Here is a 20,967-nt window from a genome sequence, read left to right on the forward strand (position 1 = left end):
AAGATGTTCCGAGAAGTGCATTCGCGCGTAAGTTGCATCGAGCATATCTGTAGCTGCGATAGCTGGTCGACTAGGAGCTGCATATAATATACGTACAAGCTGCACCTCGGCCTGCAGAGACCAGCTCGATCCCAGAGTGTACGTACCGTCCTCTCCTCAGCCGTAGGCGTGAACAGTATCTATTCGAGGTAGCCGATTTGCATCTTTGTCGCGTATCCAAAGGCCGGGTCGCGCCACCATAAGGTCGCGAGTTGCGCGCGACGTGTTCAAAAGTCGAGGAAGAACTAGAAGTAGAAGAAGAAAAATAAGAAGAAGCTGCCCGTGGAGGCGTAGGAGCTGTAGCAGCGCCGGGAGAGCCCGACACTCGACACAAACTTTGCAGCTCGATAGCTCGTGCTATGCAGATTATATGCAGTGCTGTACAGCTGCCTCGACGGACTTTCGACGGACGGATTTTTCGTCAATTAAAAATCATTCGGTCCGTGTCGCTCGCGTGATCATCGCGACTGGCGCATTCGTGCAGCCTCTCGTACGTCCACAGAGAGAGAGAGAGATGTGCAGGGCAATTACAGCTCTCGAGAGAGTATAGCGATGCACACTGCGGCATAGCCAACACACACCAACACACGGGCAGGGATGCAGTTTCTCTCTCTCATTGGCTCGAACCGTTGCATCCTCGTACTGCTCGCTGCGAGTAGCCAAGTGCAGTGCCGGGGACCACCACGGGTGCAAATCGGGCTCGACTCGACGTGCAATATACAGCATCTCTCGTACTCTCGTATAAGCTGCATCCACCGGTGTAGCGACGACGTGCCCTGCGATCCATCCTATACGAGTATATACCTATGGATACGAACGGATTCGCAGCGAGAGAGCCCGAGTGTGTGTATATGTGCTGCTTTGGTCGCATTTGCAGTCGTTGTATAGGTATACGGCAGCAGCGTTACAAGGTGCAGGGGTACATGGGTTGCAGCCGCAGAGCTAGCACAGGCGATCACACACACACACGTATAGGATATTGTAGAGCGCGCGCTCGACTATACGTGCGCGGCGTAGGTAGTGGGACGAGAAACGAGCGCTCGATGCCGGCCGCGGTGGGGGTAGGCGCGTCTATAAGAGGAACCCCGACAGCGAGAGCGCCTACAGTCGACTCCTTGCTTTCGGAGCGAGTCCGCGTCGCTCGCGTCTTCGCTCGGCCCACTGGCAAAGTGCGCGCATCCAAGTCTGTGTCTCCCACCTCTCTTACCCCCTGTATACAGAGCAGCCCCGTCCTCGCGCAGTTTGTGTTTACGCAGCCGAGTGTACCTATTTATTGTTATCGTTATCGAGGCAAACGTTGACGTTGACACACGGCATTGCGTTCGATTTCAATTTCGTTGGTGCGCGATCGCAGGTGCAGTGCATCCTGGTGCATACGGGATATAGCAACGAAGTACAGAGAGAGAAAAGAGTCTCTTGCATCTCTTGATCGATTTCTGTGTTCTCCATTTCTGTGCGTGTGCGTCGATTCGATTTACGAACGTGTGCGACTCATGCTGTAAGCGAGCTTATTGCGCTCGATGCAGCATCGAATATCAGAGTGCGGGCATTCCTCCAGTCCTAAAACTAGCTGAGATATAATAGTAGAAGAAGTGTTTGCGTGATATATACAAATGTGCGTGTGTGAGAGGCGCTTTTAAAAAGCAACAAGTTCTCTCTGTTTGTCGCTGCAACGGATGCTGCTTTCTGTGCTTGCGACCTCTGTGAGGAAAGCTTGAGCTAAGCGGAGAGACGAACAATCGCTCGAGGCTTGGAGCTTTTGGTCGATCGAATCCATTCCCAGGGACGAATAAAGAAGTCCAGTTTCGAGCCATCCTCGTTACTCGACGAGAAATGCATCTGAATTTTGGCAACGGAACGAGCTGCCGGCGGCGGCAAGGCACTTGGGGCTGCTCGTGGCTGGTCGCGACGCTGGCCCTCGCGCTCCTATTGTGCGCCGAAGCCGTGTCCAGTCTCGACCTTGGTCCGATCGTGAGAGTCGCCCAGTGCAGATCGCAGTGCTTGAAGAGGCACAGCCTCGACGGCTCCTGCGAGTGGTGGCGGCACGGCGAGACCGGCTGCAACGAGGTACGTATCTCGGCCAAGCCAACTGCAACTTTCTACAGCTACCTCTGTAGCTACCTTTACATGCTGCATAGTGTGCCTGCTGCACTATGTTCTTTTGCGCGCGCGATCTTTCCTCGCTCCTTTGCTCCTATATAACTCCTATATAGCTCCTATATATACAGTATATTCACTGCACCTATATACCCGTACCAATATTTTTTTCTTCTTCTTCCCCTTCTTGTTTCTTCTTCTTCTTCTTCTTCTTCTTCTTCTTCTTCTTCTTCTTCTCTCTACTTCTTCTTCTCTGGAGCTCTCTGGGCTCTCTATTTATATGTATATATAGCGACAAAGAAACGGGCGCAGCGAACACGCGCGAGTTCGCGTATACACACACACACACACACACAAACAACACACAGACACTTGCACGAAGCTATCTGCACAAGTTTGTATGGGGTTTTTTGCAACTATATAGTGTCCGTCTCTCTTTCTCTCACTCGCTTTCAGTGTTTGTACGTGTGTATGAATGTGTGTGCTGTTTCTTCTTATTTTGCTTCTTCTTCTCGAGCTGGACGCCCTTTCGTGATCTGCGGCTGCTGTTGCTATTGCTCCACAAGACCAAGAGTGAGAGAGAAGACGATTTTGCTCTTTTGCTCTATCTTTTTCTTTCTCTTTCTCTTGCTCTACGTGTTCGTTAGTTAGGAAGTATGGTCTATACCAAGAGAGAGAGAGAGAAGGTTTTTCTTATATACTTTACCTAGCGGTTGTTCGAGAGAGAAAGAGAGACGAGATATAGACCTAGCCCGGAGAATTGTGAACATGTATGTCTTATACGTACTATCTGTACGTATATAAACCGTACATTCGTAATTTACGTGCAGAAGGAACTTTGACTTTTTGACTGTACACATAGATAAAGAGTCTCGTACCTCGTGATATCTTCTTTTCCTTTTTTCTTTTTACGTTTTCTAGGTAAAAAAAATTGTCACGAAATATGTGTACGAACTCTCACGTACGACAGACGGACAGTGGCTCCTGTAGCACGTAACTAGTGCATCGTTTCGTTCGACCGATGCTTCGTAATTGCGAGAATGTAATAGCCAAGCGTAATGTGTTTAGCATCGGGAAACAGTAAAGAATTCGTTTATACGCAATAAAGATTTTTATACGCAGCTCGCATTCGAATCACGAGCTGTATAACGCTCGCTAATAACCATGTGCTGGCTATATTATGCACACACTCGTAAGGTTATTACCATTGTTCGCAAAAACATAGCCGCGGCGCGCGCGAACTCGAATGCGCTGTCCGTATTATTAAATAGCCCTTTTTTTCATTCTCTTTCACGTTGGGCGTATGGTTTATTTATACAGAGACCTATGTCCGCACGGCCCAGACTTACGTTATATTATAATAATATAACTCTCCCACTCGTGCGTACATACGCACGTATTCCATTATTCTTTTCTCGACGTTATATTCATCATAAATCCCAATGTTCTATTCAGCATCAATCACGGAATGTAGCGCATGTAGCAGCAGCAGCAACAGCAGCAAAAGAGAGAGAGAGAGAGAAAGAGCTAAGGCGTAAACTCGAAAAAATGTATATTATGTTCTTACGTTACGCGCGGCGTTTGCTTGCTGTTGCCGCCACCGCTAAATAAGTTAATTTTTCAATGTCGTGTACTGTACTCTAGGTACTCTACGAACGTGTGCGGACTTTCTAAAAGCTTTTCGGCCACACACACACGCGCGCGCGCCTACGTAGAGCTGTTGTATACACACACATAAGCGGGTTTTATATTATTGAAAAAAAAAAAAATAAAACGAAACAAAACAAAACCGATCGTATTTGCAGAGCTCCAAAAAAAGAGCACGAGAAAGAGCGCAAAGTTACGAGTGCCGCTGGCGCATTTGCTCAGCTGCAAAAACGAGTCTATAATATGATGCGCGAATGTGTTTATTTGTATTACGCATAATACCACGTGTAATTGCAATCGTAATGACCAATGTAAAAGGCTCGTTTTGAAGCGTACATGTATGCAGGCCGTAGGTAGTCGATGCTGCCATGCATATGCTACATTCATTGCGCCGCTCCGCAGCCCACCTCGTACCGAAAGCTTTAAAGATAAAGTTATGCTCGCGAAGCCGTATTATACGTAGAGCTATTCGCAACGTGAGTGATAAACACGAATATGCGAGTATTTATTAATCCAAGCGTACGCACGCGGCCGCACTACAGCCGCATATTATATATATGGAGAATATGTACACCGTTACTGTACATACATGTCCTATATGCTTAAACTCTCTCTCTCTCTCTCTCTTTTTCTGTCTATTTCGTCGCAAGCGTTGACTAAAACAAACATTACAGTGCGAGTCCAAACATTCGACTCGCACAGTTCGAGCGGGGCCAAGTTTCAAGCTTTACGGATGCGCGCATGGACGTAGCAGTACGCAAACACACGTAGGTTTCTTTTTGGTGGACTACGCGAGGTGAAAAGAGAGAGAGAGAGAGAGAGAGATGGCGAGCGAGGAGAATAACACGAAGAGTACGCCGCGAAGCACTAATAGCTCGCTCGCGATCATTAGACGGACGAGCAAAAAAAGATTTATGATCGGCCTAGAGAAAGAATAAAAGTGAGAGACGGGATCGCGGCGTTATATAGCTTCCTTGGTTTCTTGTCCTTGCGCTTCTTCTTCTTCTTCTTCTTCGTCTTCTTCTCATTGATTTTCTTGCTCCTCTCTTGGTGCAGGCAGCCCCCCTACAAACAGACAGCGGCACATCGGAGCAGTGTACACAGCTACGAGAACTCGTGCTCGGTAATTAAAGAGCGCGCGGCCGGAGCACACGTGCGTATATACCTACGGGTATATGGATATAGGCAGGACTGGTTGTGCTTTTTCGGAGCCCCGTCATTATTACAGAGCGCCGTCGAGACTCGAGATGGCTACAGCCCGAGCTCGCTTAGATTTTCGGCGAAGACGCGATCGTAAAAAGGTTGCGCAACTCGCGGCTGGCCCCGTAGCTCTCTCTGCTCGTACACACGCACGCACACCGGAAGCAGCGAATTATATAGACTTTTGATCTCGACTCGACCAACTTGTGTCGCGAGGTGACAATATCTGCTCTTTCCACGCGCACCTCGCATTGTGTCGAACGCTACGTTGTACGCTCCTCGCTGTGGCCGAGCTCGCACTCCTTTCGGCTCATTCTTATATAATGACAGCTCTTTCGGCCGTGTGTGTCCGTACGATCTCTTCTCGGCTCTTTTCCGCGATAATAACGGCCTTTCGATATCCTTATAGCTGTGCGCGAGCTTCGTATATAATAACGGAGTGCGATTACACATTCGGCATCGGCGAGGCCGAAAAAAGCCCAACGAGAAACGCTCTCGTGTGCGAGCTGTGCGTATGTAACTCGCGAGAGGCTTTCTCTCCGTGCTCGTGTGTTGCGCACAAGCACGCGTACGTACGGGCGAACGGCGAAAATTTAGCGAAAAGCTCGTCGTCGCTCGCGAACAAATCGCTCAATCAACGTCGGTAATACATTGTACATGCGAGCTGCAGTCGAGTGCAGTGTGCACGCGTTGTATCGGGCTATTATGCACGCGAGAAGGAACCCTCGGGGCAATTTAACGATCCCATACACACAACAATCGACGGTGCACTGCGACAAAATTTACATTACGACTCGACGAAAGAGATATCTCGGCGCGGTGTATTACAAAGTCGCTCTCTCTCTCTCTCTCTCTCTCTCGGCAGTGTAGCTGATTTTCGATATACATTTACACAGTCACACACGAACGAGCAGGGCCAGACACACAGGTAGATTTTGAAAAGGACGAAACGAGTTACGGTCGTGCTCGTTGCAGATCTGGCGCATCGCGTTTTGCGTCTCGTACACACATCGAGAGAAACGCCGCGTGCATATATAAATCGATTGCGCAATAAACGTATAGAGAATTCGTGTAAATGTACATTCGTATACGTGCAGCTGGATATTCTGCTTTTGTTTTCTATTCGTGTACGCAACATCACGTTTGCAAAATTTCTAAAGTTTTAACGGTTACGCGACAATATTATATGTATAAAATGGTATAAATATACATAGTCAGCTCACGGAGACGCGCAGGTATGCATGTAAGAGCATAAAAAGCTAGCGAAGAAAGCGCCTCGCACGAGAAAAAGAGAGAGAGAGAACTGAAGAGTCGAGATCGAGAGAGAAAGAGCGAGAAAGAAAGGCGCGATAGGGTAAATTGTGGATTCGGTGCACGTGGGTTACACAATTATTCACGCAAATCCACCGAGTAGTCGTATATGTAATCTGCATTTCAATTCGGGCTCCAGCCCCAACCATTACGCAATAGACGCTACGTGTATATACGTATATACGTCGACGAGTCTGCAGCATATACACAATAGCCCACTAAATCATCGCTCGACGCTCGCTGTAGCGCACAAAAGCTCGTCAAGTCTAAACTCATCCCTTTGCATAGATGGCGGACGCGCTCGATACGACGCCTCCCCCGCCTGCTCTGTACTAGGCTCTCGTGCGAGCGCCGCCGAGTCATTATCGCTCTTGCTGATGCTCGTACGGCGCGTATATACACATGCATGCGTGCCATGCGATATGCTGCCTTTTTAGAGAGGAAAGGAGAGCGAGCGAGAAAAAATACGACTCGTATAATGTAGCTAGCAGTACAACGACGACAATGACGACGATCAAGATAGATATAAATTTCTCTCATCCTGTTTCTCTTTTTCTCTTTCTCTCTGGCTCTCTCTATCTCTCTCTCTCTCTCTCTCTCTCTCTCTCTCTCTCTTTCTCGCTTTGCCGATAACACCAACTGCCATTGCTGCTCTTTTGCAATTACTGCGCCAACATTCAGGTTATATAGCCCGAGCCGACTGCGCCGACTGTATCGTCTTTTCTTTCATTACATCGGAGCTCTCGCACTACACTCGTTTATTAGAAGCTCTCGCGCGCGCTCACGGCACACGGGGGCTTAATAATGTCACTCTGGGGGCATAACCGACAGCTTTGCTCTTTCTCTCTCTCTCGCTCTTTTGCTATAATATGCGCGCTTGACTGTGTGTACGTACGTGTGCCTCCCCGTGTACGAACGAGAGAATACGACGACGATCATAACGAAAAGTCGCAAGCGCGGCTCGACTGTATTATGTACGTATATAGCTATAGCATCGAGCGGCGCATGTTCGCGCGTTTGCGACTTTTAATGCGTCCTTTGGGGCCTCCTTTCTATGCCGTAGCTCGACTTTATGGACCGAACACGAGTTTTTTGTACAATTTGCTGCCTTGCGCAGGAGAGCAGCACAATCCACTGCACTGCAGTGTGTGTTTGTATGTGTAGCAGCAGCGGCGCGTGATGCGTTTTATAATGTTCGCCGACACTGGCGCGTTTTTTGCCAGCTCTCGTCTGCAGCAAGAGTGCAGCTCTCTATATAGATGAAAAGGTTCGCTTTTGCAGCGCCAAGACGAAGGAAACGCGCGCGTAAATAAATTGACTTTCGGCCGTATCTGCTTGGCCGCGCTTAGTAGCCCAACGTCGGAGCTTCGCAATTATATATCCGTATAGATACGTTGAGAGCGAGGCAATGTCTGGGTATATTTGTGTGCGTGCGTTAACCGACTGGGGCAGCTAGCGCAAATAGAGGCAACTTTCGGATCTCGATCTGCATTCCTCGCAGGCGCAGTTACGAGTATTTGCACTCTTATCCTAATACCAACGAGTGCGTACATTACGTTTAAGCTCGGCGAGAGAGAGAGAGAGGCAGATAACGAAGCGTAAGAGGCGAAATTTCGCCGCTACATTCGAGAGACGCTTTAGCAGGCCGATGAATTATAAGCTCGATGCTCGTTCCTGCGTATGCAACTTTTACTTTCGATTCCGCTGCTACATCGCGCCTATACATTATGCAGCGAGCTGCATGGAACTCGCACATACATATATACGCACACGTGTGCGCACCGCTCCAATGCCGCATGCAGGCCGATTGTTAATAACGTCAAATATATGTCGAAAGCTAGCGGTTGGCAGACGAGACAATGGACCGCAGGCAGGCAGGCAGGCGTAGCAGCTATGTCCCTTGCTCCCTTGCACAGTCAGAAAAATCGAATCGAACGAAAAATGCCGAACGCGCCAACGATGCGAGACTACGATGCTGCTTCGAGGCTCTCTCTCTCGCTTATAAACCCATGCTGCATGGCGAATTGGCGCGCAGCACATTGCAAGCACACAATGAAGAAAAACACTGACGCAGTTGCCGCGCGTATATATAGTGGCTGCTGCTGCATCATCCATCCTACGTATCCCCCTGCTCGCACAACTTACCAATACGCGTATACACTGCTGCACGCGCTACGAGTCGTAGTAAATGGACAGATGGGGCGTTGCTCATTTGCCGTCGTGCCGTGCTCTGTGCGTTGGCCTCGCAGGGAGCTCATTCTGCAATAATCCCGATGCGGGGAAATTGATGCCAGGGATGAGGAGCGATCGAGAGAGAGAGAGAGAGCTCGTGTCTGCAAATTTATGCACTATCTGCAAATACAGGCTCCCGATACCCGTGCCAATATATACAAGAGACGCGAGTATATATCGTAGCACTCGTTCGAGCCCGCTCCACTATGAAGATCTCAAACTTTTGCCGTACCTCATATACTTATATCTGCTCGCACTTGGATTACACTTTCGGATACGAATTTTGTCTGCGACTTTCATCTATATATCGAATCGTAGAAAGAATGAGAGAGAAGCCAATTAGCAAAGTGAAAGTTAATCGCTTTATCTGGCCTTTTATGCATATATGTACTCCTTCGTGCTATTGCAATATGCGCGCACACACGTTTTATGTATCGGCCAATATCAATTGCAACCGCAATAGTTTCTATGTCGATTTTCAAAGTAGATCGAAGAAATACCGTCTAAACATCGCCGTGTCGTACAGATACACACACAATATGGCGCGCTACGAGTAGTTATAGGACACGATCGTGCACGAAATATTGCTTTTACGACCCCGTCACCGAGCTATGTCTAATGCGCACGAGACACACGGTGTTTTGCATCGTGCCCGCGCGCAAAACTTGGATATATTCGTGTGCGCGGCCATGTATGAGAAACGGGCGCATTATTCATGCGTGGGATGCGTAGAATAATACACTTGGAGAGCGAGAGTGAGCGTTTTGCCAGATCGGAGGATGTTGACGATGATGAATGGCGAGCGGAGAAAAAAACGGACTCGACCGCCTTCTATGTACGCGACAATAGGCTTTTGCCCGACTCGATGCGAGTCTGCGCGCGGCTACATAATTAACAAGAGACAATGCTCATTGCCCGAGTTGCTAAGCGCAGACAGAGCCACGATATATACATATAATTAGACGACGACTTTAGCTGCAGAACTGCGCCCGAGCTGCTACATAGCTGCGCGACGGAGCAAGCCAGCCGGGGACAAAAAAAGAAATCGCGTGCGTGCGGTCGATTAACTCGAGCTCGGCAGCGAGTGCAACTCTCTCTCTCTCTCTCTCTCTCTCGGCTTCGAGGGCGTGAAATTTGTCGCCCTTTTTTCGAAACTTTTGCCACCCAGTGCATAACGAGCGTACGCCACTGCGGCAACAGCAGCTCTCTCTTTTCTCTCTCTCTCTCTCTCTCTCTCTCTCTCTCTCTCTCTCTCCCATTTCTCCCTCTGTATCCAAAACTACCTCCCCTAAGTATATATGGCATGTAATTATTCGGGCACTGCACACGTCGTTAATCCGATGACTATCGAGTCGTCGTCCTCGTCGTCGTCTCCCGATATCGCGCCTCGTAAATCTTTCCTCGCGCAGACTCGACTCACACCCTCGCTCAAAGACATTTTTTTCTCCGGCTCGGCTCTCCTTTTATAATTCTGCTTATTTCTGCTTGTAGGGTAGCTGTAATATGTATGTATTATATGTGTGTGCGCTGCGCAAGCTGCTACGTATACTTAGAAGAAAGAAAAAGCAAAGTCAAACGATGATTTTGACGAGTCTTCTTTTTCCTTTTCATTTATCTTTCTCGCAAATTATACCAAGGCAGCTCTTCTGTATGGGCTGCAAGGCGTGTAAACGTGCGCGTCGGAGGCCGTGAATACCGGTTCGAACGACGCGCAGCCTACGCCCGTATTAAAGAGCGCAACATTAATTACCGATACATCTGGCTCCAAATTTTCTCATTAAACAACGCGTGTATTAGTAGAGTATTCCGCGTGCGTTCCTGCTTTTTTCGATCGATAATAACCACCTAGCTTCGAGTGAAATATTACAGGGACCGACCTGGAGCCGAATCTGAGTTTGCGATTTAGTTGCGAAAAATATTAACGATGATTAGACGTATACGTGCTCTTGCGATGTGCTTTTCATACGCGCGATAAATTCGACTTACGCCGCTCGTGCTCTTTTCATTCCCAACTTTTTTTCGCGCGAGCGTCACACTTTGGAAAAATAAATGTACAGCAGCAGTAGAAGCAGTTCGTTAATGGTCCAAACTCGTCGACATCGTCTGCCGAGTGTTCCATTTTTGCTTTTTTCCACCTTCCTTTTTTTTCCTTTTTTCATTTATTCGAAGCTGGCGTAGCTTTACGAGGATTACCCGTATACAGCCGACAATCGAGCGTGCGCGCGTAAATTTTCAAAAAAATAAACTTTACGAGCTCGCTTTTGCTCGCAAAGTTTCCGGAATGGCTTTAAAAATTAAAAGTTGAAAAATAAAAGACTCATCCTCGGTTTTTTCAAGACGCCTTAAAAATCAGGCTGGCGCGAGATCGATCGATTATCGCGAGAGTCAAGCTCGTCGCGCGCGCCGCTGCGATCGTAACATAAATTTTCGGACTGCAGACATGTATGTAAACGTACGCAGGATAATTATTCCGTCTTTTAATGCAAAGCCCCGCTCGTAGTTGTATTAGTAGTAGTTGGGTTCGCAGCAACGCAGAGAATCAAATTACAAACGCGCTGCGATCGTAACGTTATACGACGGTTCGAGCACGCGAAGTAAGGCACACGTACACATAGTTTGAAATTCCTCGTCACACGTACGAGTGTGTGTAGCATACGTGCGCGGAGGCAAGCGCGAAGTCGATAAACAATTAGGCCGACGACCTTTTCACTATATACGCGAGCTTTGATGATCGTCGAGCGTGGAAAGGCGCATGTATCCCGCAGCATCTCGACTTTCGTCGAGCCGCGTAATATATACCGAAGGCGATCGTAAAAACTTGCATCGCATCGCATCTTCGGAATAATCACGCGCTAAATTTTTCCTGTCGCGCGTAAAATCTTACAACGACGACGCACATTGGCGGCGGCGGCGACGACGACGACGACGAGTCAGTGTTGGCGAAATAATTCCCCCGAGTCGGAGCAGCGAGAGCTCGCGAATCGAAAGAAAAAGCTGCGCTCAAACACTCGTTGCTCGAGTCGGAGTTTTATACGGCGTGTAGGTATATACGCGGCCGTAAGATGTAAGCGAGCACGGAGTAAAAAGTAAGCGACAAAAAGGGCAGTACTGCAGAGCGCAGCGAACAGAAAAGACCTTGGTCGGCCGAGTGAGCGCCGAGTCAGGGAGAGAGAGAGAGAGAGAGAAAAATAAAAGAAAGACAAACCGTCCCTGAGATGCTGCTGCTGTTGCTGCACACAAGGATTATAATTGCGGTAAATCAAGTATGTTAAAAAGAGCATCTCTGGGTGTGCGCAGCAGCAGCAGCAAAAGTATGCGCTTCGGTAATTTATGAATTTATTAAACAGCCGTCGCCTTTTGATATCCACTGTACTGCGTCATTAACATCAATGTTGTGCTGGCTACTTCTGCTGCTGGCCCTGTGGCTATATATTGTATACAACGGACGGATTTTCTATGCGAGGCGGACACTCGTTGCGGGGGGAAAGAAAAAAAGGAAATTAAAAAGGACGACACGAGGAAATCATGAAATATACCGGGATAGACCGCTGACTGGTAATGCGTGCCAGGCCAATAAATATATATGAAAACAACAGCAGCAGCAGCAGCAGCAGCATCAGCGGCGGCAGCGACGACGATGACTCGAAAGAGACGGTCGAGGCGCGCAGTACATATAGGCTATATGCAGTACTCGGGCACTATGGGGAGAAGGATTCGAATTAGCCTCCAACCTGTTTCTCCTCGGTTCTCTTTTGAGCGCGCGTGGAGCATTCAATGTTCCTTCGGTCGCTCGGCCGTTTACATTCTGCGCTCACTAGCTTATTCGCCTGGAGTCGCTCGCTACAACGCACTCATACACAGACGCACGCTGGACTCGCTCAAATGTAGCGTATACGCTTACGTGTATGCGGTTTTTTTGCACTCGCGCGCTTACCTTTTTTTTATTCCTTTTCTTTTTTGTTGCTTCGACGCACGCCGAGACTCACTTTCTCTCTCTCTCTCTCTCTCTCTCTCTCTCTTGAACTGGAAATTTCAACATGCTCGCTCGCAGAGTTCGTCTTTGCAGGTTTATACACAAGTCTTATACCATAACATAGGCTCGATGCAACTTTTTGCGAGAGCGCATTCAGTTCATTGCGTTGATGCGCACCAGACAATTGGATTTATGAAAAATAATTATTATAGCAAATTTTGCGATTGGCGTAATGCTTTTTTCCCCCGTCGATCCGTACCGACACGGAGAGTTTATCCGTGAATGTACTCATCGCGCGGAAAACAAAGAGCGAAACAAATTATCGGTACGGTGTATAATACACGTATCCGAGGCCGAGCGTCGATCAACCCTTACGCAATCTCGAATGCGCTCGCGCGCGTAATCTGATTAACGATGTATACCCATATATATACGCGCAGGTACATGCATACGTATACCCGATCTCTGGGTAAAATACGTGCTCTCGGCTTTCGTCTTTCTCTTTCTCGCTCTCTCAAGTGTGTGTGTGTGTGTGTGTGGATATGTACGCGCAAGTTACGCACCTTACATAAATCCTCTCGCGGGCATATGCAGCATATATACTTGCTCTTCCTTTCTTTTGATTCAAAGCTTTTATGCATGCGCGTGCATGTATCCTCGCCTTCTTACTCCCGCGTCGAATGTTGCGAGCTGCCCTACTGCACACATATACACGCGCATGCATCTGACGTGCTGCATGGTGCTGGGCTCAAAAGCGAGCGTACAGTAGCCGCTCGGAGCATTCAATGCGGCATTGTGTTCAAAACATAAATACATACAACTCATACGCGCGCATATTATATTATAAGAAAATACAATCATAATCGCGCTTGGATGTTATATGCATACTAAAGAGTCGATGTGTGTTTCTTTTTCTTGTTTCAGTGTTGGCAGCAATGCGAGACTCTGGAGAAGCAATGGGGCAGTCCGAAGGCAGCAGCCCCGGCCTCGGCTAGCGCGTCTTCGAGCAACGGCTCTCTACAAAATCAGCAGCAGCAGCGAGCTAGCTGCGACGACGACGAGTACAAGCAGGTAAAAATGCGCAACCATTTCTTCGCTCGTGTATTATTATTGTTGTTTCTCATTTTCTTCGCGGGAGCGAGTGCTCCGTAAGTGCGAAAGCTGCAGCACGTACACAAACTCATCCGTAGTGCATGTCGCGTGTATGTAGCTAAAGTGCGGGTGTGCATAGCCGCGATCCTCGCTTCGCTGCGCAGTTTTGCCGAAAGAAAGAGAGAGAGAAAAGAGCCGCAGCCAAAAAGGTTCTTATTCTTTCGGCAGGCAGGCAGGCAGCGCAGTGCACGTATTCCGCTTACGCTGCTCCGACAAAAGGGAGGCAATTGGATCTTGTACACCGAGCTCCTACGCGTACACTTACGCGAGAGTCGAGCTTTCTTTTATATTTCCTTCGCGGAAACGAACTTTTCTCATCTTGCAACGAATACACATTGTACAAGACGTCTCCATGTGCGTTTTTGTAGGTATTCGCGCTCCGGTGTACATTCCTTGTTATATACACGTACGCTTAATAAATACGCGCGCTCGGCACAAATCCATTCGCCCCGTTTCGTTCGACCGAATTAGTTTTACGGGCCAAACTGCTGTCGATAATAGGTCGCCGACACGATAGAGTCGAGGGCACTTAGGCGCGTACGTGTTAAAATGCCAGAGGCGAGATTTTAACGTCGCACACGCTATGCAACGCGCTATACACCCACAGCATAGCACCTGCTGCGCGTTAACGCTCCGATGCGGATAAGCGTGCAACGCGCACAACGCATATTACATATCTCTATATATTATATGAACAGGGCCCTTGACTGCATCTACTGCATAATATATATAATACGCACGAGCAGAGCCCATCGATTGACATGCAACTGCGGCTTTTATTAATAATATGTGACTTATTTTTACGCATGATTTACCGACTGCACACGTACACGTGACTTGGCGTCGCGCAAGCCCAGCCGAGTGTATTACGGGGGGCTCGTACCGACGCATACATGTATAGTGGTCGATTTGCGAAGCGGAGCAAAATAAGATTTATATCGCAATTGCATCAAGCGAGAGCGAGTCCGAATTAATCGGGGTCGAAGCGATTTCCAAATGGAATTTTCAGCGCAGCACTGCGCGATCGTCTCTTTCCGAGCTGCTGCAGTGATCGCGATCTATACGCGATATCCGAGAGTGAAATAGTCCTAATTCGCGATGGCGCACTAAGCGCAAAGGGAATGAACTCGTGCGTGCAGCAATTCGATCGCCGCGAACCGACGTTTATACGTATTTATACGCAACGACTTCTCGGGTTACTCGAGACTTTCGCTGTATTATTCATCATAGCGCAGAGAGAAAAGTGGGCATAAACAACGTAGGCTTTTATAAAAGTACAAGTGAGGTAAAAGCACGCGCGAATGCTACATAATAGAAAAGTTGCGGCTCTCTCTCGCGCGATTAATCGATTTTTCCCATTTTTCGCGGCCTATGGAGCGCCGCGAGAGCCGTTGCAGCCACGGCAGCGTGTATGTGCATAGAGCACGAGAGCGATTCGAGCGATCGATAAATATTCGCGAGTCTGGAGCGCGCTAGACGCCGGAGCTGTCCGTAGCAGTGCAATTCGACGTTGTTTTCGAAACGCCAATCGAAGCTCTGCAATTCTCGAGCGATCTCGCACGCGGGGCCGTTGTGCGATTTGCTCTCTCTCGTACTCCTGTGTACATATACGTGCAATGTGCATGTATGAATGTAGCTCGTATACAGTCTCGAGTTCTTGTCGGTATAGACTTTGGGCGCATTTCATAAGTTGTTTTTACTGCAAACTCGACTAAAGATAGACAGTTCTCGAGGAGCTGCGAAACACTGCTCGGGCCGTGCAAGCTTATAACTCTTCAAAAGCCGCACATACCCATAACATAAATACATATTGGAAATCATGATGTATGCTCCGCAGACTATTGCTCGATCATGTGTTCGACTCACGAGTATTTTATTCGGCGCACACGCTTTTTTTGACGAGCCGTACGAAGAAAAACATACAGCCGATCGAGCGAATCGCGACAAGTTCCTGCGATATTATTCGCAAGTGCACGAGTTCGAGATGTGCTGCGAGCTCACTAGTGCGCAATCGCCGCGAGAGCTGCCTCGGAGACGTTCGATAAGGCGCTCAGGCCGCGCCGAGCTCTGCGTAGACTTTATAATGCGATCAAAAAATATATACGCCATGTCAATCGATTATGCGACGCGCTGTAAGGCCCGGCGTGTAATTCCCGCATTACGAGAACGAAAATCCCACACTTTTTTTGAGCCTCGTCGCGATAGCTTCTACTTTTTTCCACTTTCTTCCGATGTGCCGTTGACAATGAAAAACTGCGCGCACATAATACTTTGTGTCGCGACTCGAAGCGAGAGAATATTTCGGACTCCCACGTATTCACGCACATTGTACGCGCCCTCTTTTGTGTACACAAATTCGCTTCTACTCTATATATTGATCCCTAGACGATCCTCGCCGAATCTACTTCTTTTTCTTCTTCTTCTTCTGCCTTCTTTAACGGCCGATTTTTTTCTTCTCTTCTTGCGTCGCTCTCTTTCTCTCTCTCTCTCTCTTGCTCTGCGTTTGTCTGCATCAGCAGTTCACGATATTGATCTTTTCTCCGCGTGTGCTTACCTTGAATGCACACACATACACGTACGCTTACAGAGTAGCATCAGCAGCAGCACGTGGTGGTAACGTATGCGTGAGTGCACAATGCTACTGCTTGACGCTGAAAAATTTATCGCTATGGGACCTTATGCTCGCGAGCTTCTCTCTCTCTCTCTCTCTCTCTCTATCTCGTTGTTGTCCCGGTCGTCTTTGTCGGGGGGTAATTACTGGGACCAGTACACAGGCCTTGCTTCTATTGTATGTGTGTGTGTGTGTGTGTGTGCAAGTACGCTAGCGATACATGCGATCGGAGCATCTTGTCTCACATATCGTATACCCTATATATATTCGCTCGGCTCCAAACGAGGCACATATATTATAATTTATGTGTTTATCGAGCGGTCGTATCGCCGACACTACCATCGTACGTGGCTATTTTTCCGCATAATGCTCCATACATACACGATGTAGCTGTACGCATTCGAGCTTCGATAGGAACAACTTCCAATTTGTCTGAAGCCCGCTCGATCAAAGAAAAAAACATGGAAAAATAAGGCAGATCGACGCGCTCGAATCAACTTTCTGATTAGTATCGTCTCAGGACCGATCACTTCCTCTGACGCTTTGCGATTGACTCATCTTATAACTTTGTCTTTGGGCTAGATGAAATTTTGATAACTATTCTTCGCCAAAGCCCAGAGACGTCGCTATTTATAATCGAGTGCTCGTTCCGCGCCTTGTTTTTCGACTTCGCGGTACTCGGATCGTCGCTAAGATTAATGTACGATCGCCCCGTGGAAGTATAAAAAAGACTTTGATCACATTATTGCAGCGCGTATCCGGCAAATTAATCTTTGTTTCAAAAAGTCAAAAATCTAAATCACACCGGCCGTGATACATCATGTAGACTTTCTAGCAACAAGCAGCATCGGCCACATAATGTAGACACATTACTCGCGGTACGACGTAACACGCACGCAGTATATACGCTCACGTAAAGGACGAAAGAAAAAAAAAGCAAAACAGCAACGGACATTACTTAATCCAGGCTCTCTCTTGCGTGCGCCTGTTCGCATTCAATGTTGCCCCCGAAAAATCCTTCTCTCTCTCTCTCTTTGATTTTTTTGTTCCATATTTTATATATCGCAAACCAGAATCATGATTCTTTCTTCTCTCGCGCTCTATATAATAGCGTTGCAGCAACAAAGCTTGTGCAGTAGTGGCAGCATCACTTGTACAATACTCCGTGTCGAAAATATAGCTGGCTCGTATACCTGCGTGTCTGTGTGAGTGTGTTTGTGTACAAGCAAGCGGCTTTTTGTGTAAAAAAAAAAAAAAAAAGGGAAAAAAAATTGAGAAAAGCAGAGAGAAGGAACGAAGGAACCCCTCGCGGCACTTAAGCGCGTATATATTATCCGCGCACATATAGCTACCTTCGTGGCTCGCTCGGCTCTCCTACCTACACGGAAGCCTCAGATAAGTATCTTTTCGGTCGATTTCTCGCGGCTCGCTCGCGCGTCACTTTCGCGTCACGCGAAAACTTCTCTCTCTTTCTCTCTCATTCTGGCTCTTTTCGACCGGCCATTTAATTGCATTTTGCGGTATATGTATATCGCGTGCTTGGCCTGCACCAGTGATAAGAGCTTCTTCGGCGGGGCTAATTATTCACCCTCTCCTTTTTGAGCTGCACAGGAGGCGCGTGCACTGCACCGCCGTTGCCGCGTTGCCGCTGCTGCACCGACATCGTCGCCACTGCCGTCACGAATAAAGTAAACAGCCGAAATCGAGTGGCCCATTTGCCGCAATATTAAGCCTTATCCTCTTTTTCTCTTTCTCTATCTTCTCTTTGCCTGGAATCTTGAGAGGTGCTCTGAATTTTTTCACCGCAACGCTATATGCCTGCACCTTCGCGAGACGCCTGATCCCAAAGTCAGCGAGAGCATCCACGGAGTCGCACAAACAGGTTCACACATATACAAAAGTAACAAATCATCGGACAACAGCTGTGATTCGTAAAAGCGCACAGTCACACTGTTTAGTTTGCCTTTTAAAAACCATTACACGTAGTATGTGTGTGTGTGTGTGTGTGTGTGTGTGTGTGTGTGTGTGTACTCATAGATCCGTGCGTGTGTATAATAATAAGCATCTCTTCGAATGTAACCTAATGACTCGAGACAAGTGCGAAATTGTATAAATAACCAAAGAAATTTTTCTTTTCTGTCAACAGTGTCCGAGCTGTCGCACGGCATGCGAGTATCGCAAGAGTCAAGTGGTCGAGCAGTACCTGCCATCGATGCTCCCAGCGCCGCACCGAGCACCGGTCAACCTGGCTAAAAACGACGTAGCCGTACTCATGCACAAGGTACGCAACGAGTGGAGGGTCTTTGGATACTACCCCGGCACCCGAGCCCCATCGAGCCTCCGCCACGACGAATGGATCGTGGCCGTCGTCGAGGACGGTGGCGTGGTCCATTTCTCGTGGGAGGAGTGGCTGCCTACCCTCGACTCGCTGAAGGAAGGTCCACTGTTCGAAGCCACGATCTCGTGGCGCGACGTCGACATCCAACTCAAGCGTCAGACGCTCCTGGAGCAGAAGCGCTTCAACGACCGAGTTCGCCAGTTCTTCCTGGAAAAGTACGGCGAGAAAGTGCTCGAGTGGAGGAACCAGGACGAAGACACGGCCATTCCCGAGGAAGTTTTCCGGCGATTCTTCTTCCGCAGACGAGATCAGGACGAGTCGGGTAAGAGACTCGACGACACGGACAATCCCGAGCCGTCCACCCTGGACTCGGAGGACGAGCGCAACCAGAGCCAAGTCGGCAAGGAGTCGTTCGTCGTCTCCTGGGAGCCCGAGACCGGTGGCCTCATGGGTAACCAGGTGGCTGACTCGAACTTTGCGCAGATCAGCCTTCTTCCAGGCACCAAGTACCTCGTGCGAATAGCCTCGAACGAGGGCCCCGGCAGCTTCCCGATCGAGGTGGACACGAGGCCGAGCTCGATACAGGTGTTTCAGCTAAAAAAAAACTTCGTCGACGCGATGGTGTATCCGTGGGCCGTGCTGGCGGCCAGCATGTGCGCTGCCATCATCGTCTGCATCGCCATCATAGTAAAGCTCTGCCGGCGCACGGCCAAGGAGATCGAGCCGCTCGAGGTCGTCTGATGATACCAATGCGACACGGCGTCTAACTCCTCCTCCACCTCCTCGAGTCATCATCCGCTTCTGTCGAGACTGCACCAGACGATTTTTTATCAAGACTGACCGATAAGCTCCCGAGGCCGCTCGGAGCGCGCGAGGTGTAAGCTCGTCTGAATTCGAATCTCGACGTTAAGGCAACCGACCCGCTTATCGATAACAAAAAGTCGCTATTCCTTTTCAGAGCGATGTAGCTATACATAACGAATCCCCCTGTACAAATTGTCTAGAATTATTTTCGACGTAATGCTACATGATATATAGAAAAACAGACGGAGACCACGACGGCTCCTTGTAAATTGTATTGTATCATACACATGTATTGTTAGGATATGAATGAATCGCGGCAGCAAACATATATGTATAACATTGTCGATCCGTGTGATGTGTGTAGTAAAAATATTTCTCATCAAAATTACGTATCTATGGAACAAGAAAAAAAATTAAATAAAATTAACTTTCGCCCCGTATGTACGAATAAGGCGAGTACATGAACAAAATATTACGTGGATGTGCATAAACAAACATTTATATTAAAAACAGATCGCTGAGCTTAGTTTTCTAACGAATCGAACATAATATATGTGAATTGCTGATTTTTGTATGATATTTTTGTAATTAATATTTTACACACAATATGTGTATCCGTGCATATACATATACAAATATATAAATAAAAAAAGTATATATATATTATATTAAATAATGATATACATATATAAATAAATAAATAAATAAATAATGATATCGAACGTGTGCGACAATTGCGCAACGAAAACAGACTGTACGAGAGTTCCTATTGGTAAGGATGAGTGCGCAAAGCGACGCAAGGATACTCTCTCGTCGGATATCTTGTAGTCGCGCGCCCCAAACATGTTCTTTCTTTTTTGCTGTATCTATATTTTGTACATAGAAAATGTGGCTTCGGCGCTGCTACGCTGCACCGATCAGCCATCTGTAAATAACTATCAATCTAGGTGAATTAATAAAATACTTAGTATTACTATGTGAATAGAAAAAACTTGCAATAATTTTTTCTCGCCTTACCTAACTATACCAAATCCTACACAACATCCAATGAGATGAAAAACTGTCGAATAAATTACTTCAATAACGCAAGATTGAAGCGAACATTAATTCTGAAAACATATGACTTAAAAGCTCTAATAAAGAAATTTACAATTATTTCTCGCTCGAATTAGCTAAAATGTTGGAACGAGAGGCCTTCCGAAGCCAGAGGCTCGTTAAAATTCGGCTCATTTCTTTTCGAGCTCGAGTTGTTTTTTTCTCTCCATTAGACTCGATGGCGTAATTAAAATGCACGAGCTAGCTGACCCTATTCCAAGTTGAAATAGCGACACAACTCCGAAACTGCTTCCCGAAGAAGTGGCTATATATTCGTCTTACTTACATATACATACATTCATCACTTGGAGTTTGCCTGTACGCTTCGACGGCTCGTAAATTTTGACAAGATGTATAAATGATCTTTAGCATTATTAGTTGCCATTCAGACGAAATGACTTCGACCTATTAATAAGTTTAATAACAAACTCTTGAGTTTTAGTTTTAATCTGTTTAAAATCGTTTTCA

General features: G+C 47.5%; 1 protein-coding gene across 1 annotated transcript; it reads left to right on the plus strand.

Moving 5' to 3' along the window:
- The first annotated feature begins 1,159 nt into the window (after positions 1–1,159).
- Positions 1,160–20,371, plus strand: LOC106648840. The gene is made up of 3 exons (XM_014365960.2): positions 1,160–2,106; positions 13,424–13,570; positions 18,409–20,371. The coding sequence occupies exons 1-3, from the start codon at positions 1,873–1,875 to the stop codon at positions 19,339–19,341; spliced, it is 1,314 nt and encodes a 437-aa protein (XP_014221446.1). The 5' UTR covers positions 1,160–1,872; the 3' UTR covers positions 19,342–20,371.
- The last annotated feature ends 596 nt before the right edge of the window (positions 20,372–20,967 follow it).

This window comes from Trichogramma pretiosum, unplaced genomic scaffold (genome assembly GCF_000599845.2).
Source record: "Trichogramma pretiosum strain Unisexual culture from Peru unplaced genomic scaffold, Tpre_2.0 scaffold33, whole genome shotgun sequence".
NCBI lineage: Eukaryota > Metazoa > Arthropoda > Insecta > Hymenoptera > Trichogrammatidae > Trichogramma > Trichogramma pretiosum.

What these genes read in the sequence shown, in the direction of transcription:
- LOC106648840 (XM_014365960.2), top strand. Translation starts at nt 1,873, where the DNA reads ATGCATCTGAATTTTGGCAACGGAACGAGCTGCCGGCGGCGGCAAGGC. An exon ending in GCGAGACCGGCTGCAACGAG is followed by an intron (nt 2,107 to 13,423) that starts GTACGTATCTCG and finishes TTCTTGTTTCAG; the next exon opens with TGTTGGCAGCAATGCGAGAC. An exon ending in ACGACGACGAGTACAAGCAG is followed by an intron (nt 13,571 to 18,408) that starts GTAAAAATGCGC and finishes TTCTGTCAACAG; the next exon opens with TGTCCGAGCTGTCGCACGGC.